Source organism: Salpingoeca rosetta, assembly GCF_000188695.1.
Source record: "Salpingoeca rosetta unplaced genomic scaffold supercont1.71, whole genome shotgun sequence".
Classification (NCBI taxonomy): Eukaryota; class Choanoflagellata; order Craspedida; family Salpingoecidae; genus Salpingoeca; species Salpingoeca rosetta.
In genome coordinates, this window is record NW_004754863.1 from 1 (window position 1) to 6,773 (window position 6,773).

Below are 6,773 nucleotides of genomic sequence, written 5' to 3' on the forward strand. Positions count from 1 at the left end.
GTGTGTGTGTGTGTGTGTGTGTGCTCGCTTCTTTCCGTTGCCCATGTGCGCCTGTGGTGGACGCATGTTTAATGCCGCGCTTCCCAACAGCAACAATTTCCCTTCACGTATTGGCACATCCTTTGTCGCCCTCTGCCCAGCTCTCACAATTGCGTTGTCACTGCATCACCATCATCACGACGACGACGACGACCACCACCACCGCCGACTAAACAGAAGACGTTGGTGCACAAGCTCAAGGGCTACCTGACGCGCAAGCGCCGCACCATCTACTTTCTCATCTACGGCGGCTATGTCCTCCTCATGCTCATGGTCTTCGTCCCGCTCAACCAGCAGGAGGTACGCATTGCGGCGTGTTGTGTTGCCTTGTTTTGGCGCATGATGCTTTTCGTGTCTGTGTGTGTGTGTGTGTGCGCGCGTGTGCGTCTGTATGCTGCAGGTGATGCGTATGTGTGTGTTGCCGACATGCTTGCCTTTCTTTTCCCAACACCATCATGTACACGCCTGGTTGCGCATTTCCTTCCGATTGCACACAGCTCACACGATAGCTCCCAAATCACACACACACACACACATGCACACACACACACATACACACACACCACCGACCTCTACTTGTCATTGCTGCTGGCATTTTTTTTTTCTTTGCGCGTGCCCCTCAGGCCGACGCCGAAGTCGATGCGAACCTCGTCAAGGAGTTTGGGTGCGCCATGGGTGTGCATGTATTTATGCACGCGTTTTGTGGCTGCATGCTTTTCCCTTTCTGTGTGAATTTTTGATTTATTGTTTCTTGTTTGTGCGTGTGCGCACATGCATGTTGACGTTTCGCTCACCATCACCACAACTGCCGCCTGCTCACTCACCACCACCTTGCTTCCCTCGCCTCTCCTCCGCCTTCTCATTTTCCCCTGGTCATCAGCTGTGATGCGGCCGAGGACAAGTATGTCAACTCCTTCTGCGGGTGTGAGGGCTTCCAGCTCATTGCCCGCTTTCACGAAGGCCGCACAGGCATTGCGCACTTCTTCTCCCGCTGCTTCCTGGAGCTCGTCTTTGCATACGCCCTCTACTTCAGCATCGGCACCTTCCTCTTCCTCTGGCTCCTCGCCTTTAGGTGCGGCGTGGGAGCGTTCTTGTTCTTGCTCTTCTTGTTCTTGCTCTTCTTGTTCTTGTTCTTGTTGGTTTTGTTGTTGTTGTTCTTCTTCTTCTTTCTTGACACTCTCTCCTTCAAATTCAATCACTTCTCCTTCCTCACCAACACACACACACACACCCACACACACACACACACCCACACACACACACACACACACACACACACACACACACACACACACACACACACACACACACACACACACACACACACACACACACACACACACACACACACGCACGCACGCACGCACGCACATACACACACGCCTTGTCACCACCACAGGCCGTGGAAGCGACCTGCGCGGTCGACCCTTCGACTGAACGGCGGGAGTCAGCTCGCCACAGCCATCTGCCGCATCACATGCTCCTTCCTCATCGCCATCATCCCAGACACGCGCACCGTCGCCGACCTCTTTGCCTTCTCAGACGTCAGGGCAGCACGCACGCGCACACACGCACACACACATGATGCACTCTCCGTCCCTTTGTGCATGAGTGTGGGCTTTATGGGTCATTCACTGCAGCTCATTCACTGACACATCATCACACCACCACCATCTTCACCATCACCATCTTCACCATCACAGGACGACCGTCTGCGCGTGCCGCCGGTGACATCTGGCAGCGACGCCTTCAGGACAATTGTGTGGATCATGATCTTCATCACCATCCTCTTTACCTTTGTCAAACAGGTGCGTGCATGCACGTGTGTATGCAACTGTGTGCATGCGTGTGTGTGTGTGTGTGTGTGTGTGTGTGTGTGTGTGCCTATGTGCGCACGTGTGTGTGTATGCACGTTACTTTCAGTCTTTACCGTCTTCAACAGCCTTTGCTGTCGCCCGCACACGCTTGGCCATGAACACACAAGTGCTGACACCACTCGCTTCCTCCCTTGACTTGCCCACTCCCGCCCCTCCCCTCCCCACATTGTAGGCGCCTGTTCCGCTTGGCCTGCGCCAGTTTTCGGGCGTGTACCTGATGTACCGCACCATCTGGTTCTTCTACAACGTGGTGAATGACGAGCAAAACGACCAGCGGCTGTACTTTGAGGGCATCAGCTATGCGTCCACGGTCATCTTCTGCCTGCTCATGCTGCTGCCGCTCAAATTCCGCTCCCTGGAGCCCGTGGAGGGTCGCCTGGAGATCCACGCCAAGAAGAAGGACGTGCTGCGCTGGCCCGGCCCAAAGGACATCTGGCAGCTGCTTGGCACCAACGTCCGCCGCCTCCTCGCCGTCCTCTGCCTCCTTGTCGCCTGCGTGGAGGGCGTTGTTCGCGTGCTCACCTTCCAGCAGCTGGGTGTTGCCCTTGTGGCGTGCCTGCCGGCCCTGGCCACGTGCGACGCCGACAACTTTGTCATCTACCACAGCGTGCCGCAACTGCCGGACATTGAGCGCCTCATTCCGTTTTTCACGCTCGCGCTCTCTGTCGCGTTTCTGCGCAGCTCCGTGCGCATCCTGTCGACGTACACCATGCAGATGACCATCAACCACCTCAAGGACGAGCTGTTTGGCCGTGCCCTGTCCTGCACCCGCATCTACATTCGCGGCGCAAAGGCCGACATCAACCAGACCATCCACTACTACCTCGACCGCGAGTTCCTCAAGACGTGCGTAGCAGCATGTCGTGTGTGTGTGTGTGTGTGTATTGCGGATGTGTGTGCGTGCGTAAGCGTGTTTGTGCGTGCATATGCGTGTGTGCGTGCGTAAGCGTGTTTGTGCGTACATGTGCGTGTGTGCATGCGTGTGCGTGTGTCTGTAGCCCCGTCACGCTTCTGGAGTGCAGTCCACAGCCCCGTACCTTGTCTCCCAACCTCACCACCATCAATCACCACGACACTGTGACGTCGTGTCGTTTGCAGACTGCTGCAAAAGATGCCCGAGGCGATTGTTCCGGTGGTGTCGATCATCACGACTGTTGCCATCCTGTTCAGCCTCTCGTGGCGGCTCTCCATCATCATTTCGTCCATCCTCGTCTTCTTCATCATGTTCACCATCTGGCGCAACTACTACACCTCCATCTGGCAGAAGCGCTACCTCGACATGGTCCGTGAGCAGTCATGATGTGTGACAATGGGTGAAGCTGGTGCCTTGACGGTGTGATGATGATGGGTGTCACTTGTGTGTGGTCTTGCTCGCGAGTGCTGCCTCTGTGTGTGTGTGTGACTGATACGCACTTTCACCTTTACACCATTCACCATCTTACACATGCAACATTTCCATGCTCCCTCCTCTTCTCTCCTCTCCCCTCCCTCCCGTCTCCTGCCTCCCTCCCGTCGACCATCACCTTCGCTGCTGTTGCTGCTGCTGCTGCTGTCATTTTCGTTTGTTTTTCTTCTTTTTTCTTTCCCCCTATTTCCCGCGGCCAACAGCGCGACAAGGAGCGCCACCTCACTGCGGATGTGTTTGACGGATTTGAGGCCGTGCAGTTCCTCGCACAGGTCAGCGCTTGCACTTGCCAACGTGAACATGCGCCACACGCTCGTACGTGCATGTGTGTGCGTGAACAAACAGTCTGCACTTCCTTCACTCGTTCAATGAACCATCCATTCACCACCCCCACCCCCACCATTGCCACCACCACCATTGCCACCACCATTGTCACCACCACCATTGCCACCACCATTGCAACAACAACCACCACTGCCGTGTTCACAGGAGAACCACGAGCGCAGCCGGCTGAAGAAGGTGCTGCGAGAAACGCTCAAGTCCGCCCGCGTGCTGTACGCCGTGGACATCTTTGGCGACTTCACCGAAAGTCAGATTCTGACGGCCGCCGTCATGATTGGTGTCGGTTATGGCGCCACCCTCGTCAGCTCCAGTGACAGCTTTGGCTCGGAGGAACTTGCGCAGTATGGTGTTATCTCCTTCAACGCCATCAACGCCATCAAGCAGGTGACGGAGTTTGTGACGGAGGTGGGCAAGTCCAAGGCTGCCTCGGACCACGTGCTTCGTCTGCGTGATGACACCTCCCATGATGCGCGCCTCGATGCCATTCCCCCGCCCAGGCCCGAGCCAAAGATCGACATCTCCCTCAAGAACGTGCGTCAGCTTGCAGGGCTTCTTGCTTTGTTGGCAATTGCCTGGCGTGTGTGTGTGTGTGTGTGTGTGTGTGTGTGTGTGTGTGTGTGTGTGTGTGTGTGTGTGTGTGTGTGTGTGTGTGTGTGTGTGTGTGTGGGTGTGAGGGAGGAGCAGGATGTCAATTGATGTCAATTGATGAACAAAGAGGAAAAGAAAAAGGAGGAACAGAAAGACCAGATGTGAGTGTGCTGTGGTGAAAGGCCCAACCCAACGGTGGTGGTGATTGTGTGAAACGGCGTCTTGGTGGGAGAAAGAGATAATGGAGAGGCTGAGTGTTTGGGGAGAAGAAAGAAGGGAACACCGCTGCAAGCACAACAGCAAATGAGCACCAAGGAACAAACAGCGCCCAGAAGCAACGTCAAAGGTGGAAGGAAGAAGTGGACACGGAATCGGAAGGAGGATGAGGAAGAACGAGGGAAAGGAGGAAGAACAACAAAGCACAAGGGCGTCGCATGTGGAAAAGAGAAGGAACACGTTTGTCATGTGGAAAAAAGAGAAGGAACAAGATGATCATCATGTCATGTGCACTTGTTGCTTCATGCTTGTTGGGAGTTGGCTGTTGGGAGTTGCACGCACACACACACACGCACACGCACACACACATGCACACACACATGCACACACACACATGCACACGCACGCACACGGTCGGGTTCTCCCACCATCACACAGCAGCACAGCAGCACACAAGCAAGCTGGCAAGGTGGGTTCCACTGCACGCTCACCTTCTTTGCTTTCCTTGGGAAAAGAAATGCAAACGGGTTCGTGCTGTTGCTGTTGCTGCTGCTGTTGGCTGCTGGGTTGCTGTCGTGGGTGGTTGGTGTTGCTCACGGAAATTTCCTCGCAATCACCAAAAGCAAGGCACGGCACGGCGATGTTGGGAATTGAGAAGGCGCGGCGGGGAAATTGGGCGGCAATGGCTCGCGACAGGGCAGCTGAGGCGAAGAAAGGCAATGATGGTGTGGAGGGGAGGGTGCTGAGGTGGGGTTTGCTGATGTGAACGTATCAATGCGCGCTCGCTCTCGGGCCTGGTCGGTTGTTGCAAGATGTTGCGCAGCCGCAGCAGCTATTCTCGGGTGGGTGTTGTGTGGCGGTTTTTGTTTGTGTTTGAATGGAAGGAAGGATGCGCTGTGGCGGTTTTTTTGTTTTTGTTTTGTTCGGGTGTGGCAGGTTGGGGCGTGGCTTCGTTTGTGCTTGCTTGCTTGGCGAGCTGGTGATGATATTTGGGGCGCGCGCGCGGGCTTGCGCGGTCTCCTGGTGTTTGGCGCTGTTGGCTGGTCGGGAAGGGCGTGTGTGCTTTGGTTTGCTTGTTTGGCCAGTGTGCGCTTGCTTTGCTTCGCTTGTGGTTTTTTTGTGCTTGCTTCGTTTGAGGGGTAACGGTCGAGTTTTGGCGGCACAACCAACCAACCAACAACGCGCAATGCTGACCAAGGCGCGAAGTAGGAGGAGCGCGTTTGCGTGTTTGCTTGCGTGTGTGTGCGAGTTGGCTTGCGTGCGTGTTTGTGTGTGTTCGAAAACCTTGATGACGGTGGTGGTGGCGAATGAAAATGTAAATGTCAGCCATTGGCGCCACAACGAGTCCGCGAACTGCTCGAGCATGCCCATGCATGTTTGCCGACGACGACAACGACACCCGAAAATACACACACGGAGTTTCTGCAAACGCTTGTGCAAATCGCAGATCAGGCTGCAATTGGCAAAGGGCAACTGAACCGACATTCATACTTTTTGTGCTGTTCAGATTCAACGTCCCTTGCGTTGTGGAAAATAGCCGGGAAACTCACCTAATTTTCCGGATCCGCACAGCACACAGCAGGCAGACGGTGAGCTGGGCTCGCGGTTGTTTGTGTGTGGTGATGCGCAGGCAGGCGGAAGAGAGTGTGTGCGTTGGGCGAGGCTCAAGTTGAAGAGCAACGAAGTGGGAGATGGGATGCGGGGATGGGGTTGGTGTTGGTGCACACCTGTGTGTGCATGTGTGCATGTGTGTATGTGTGTGTATGTGTGTGGGCTGCGAACAAAGAGCAGTTCACTGTGTTATGCTGCGTGCGTTTTGGTTGTTCTTCCTTTCCTGCTCTCATGCACACGCATGTGATCTCATTCTCATCCTGTGTGCGAATGGATTGCGCCTTGTTTGTATCGTTGGTGAAGTGCCGTTCAGACGAGAGCAAACACACACGCAAACACACACACACACACACACACACACACACACACACAGCCGACGTGCACAGGTACAGAAAGGTGTGATTCACACTTGCGCTTGCAGTTCTTTGCGTGCGAGCCATCTTCCGTGTTTTTGTCAATGTCATGTGGTGTGTGTGTGTGTGCGTGATGTGGTGTGATCTTCTCACCTGATGACACGAAACAACCACACACAAACACATCCCACACACACACACACATATCCCCCCCACACACACTCGCACGCACATATGCTTTTGCCAGACGCCCGTCGCTGCATTGGTGTGATCAGCCATGTCCACCAGCGAGCTGACCGAGGCCCTCCTCGGTGGCGCCACACACGAAAGCGACGACGGTGC

General features: G+C 55.1%; 1 protein-coding gene across 1 annotated transcript; it reads left to right on the forward strand.

The window, feature by feature from the left end:
* Positions 1-303: 303 nt before the first annotated feature.
* PTSG_11430 (uncharacterized protein) lies at positions 304-4,194 on the forward strand (the record flags this gene model as incomplete). The annotated part of the gene is made up of 9 exons (XM_004987503.1): positions 304-339; positions 663-703; positions 920-1,111; positions 1,439-1,583; positions 1,743-1,847; positions 2,089-2,762; positions 3,015-3,198; positions 3,525-3,593; positions 3,811-4,194. Coding segments are annotated over 9 exons (1,830 nt in total), but the record flags the coding sequence as incomplete, so codon positions are not given.
* Positions 4,195-6,773: the final 2,579 nt, after the last annotated feature.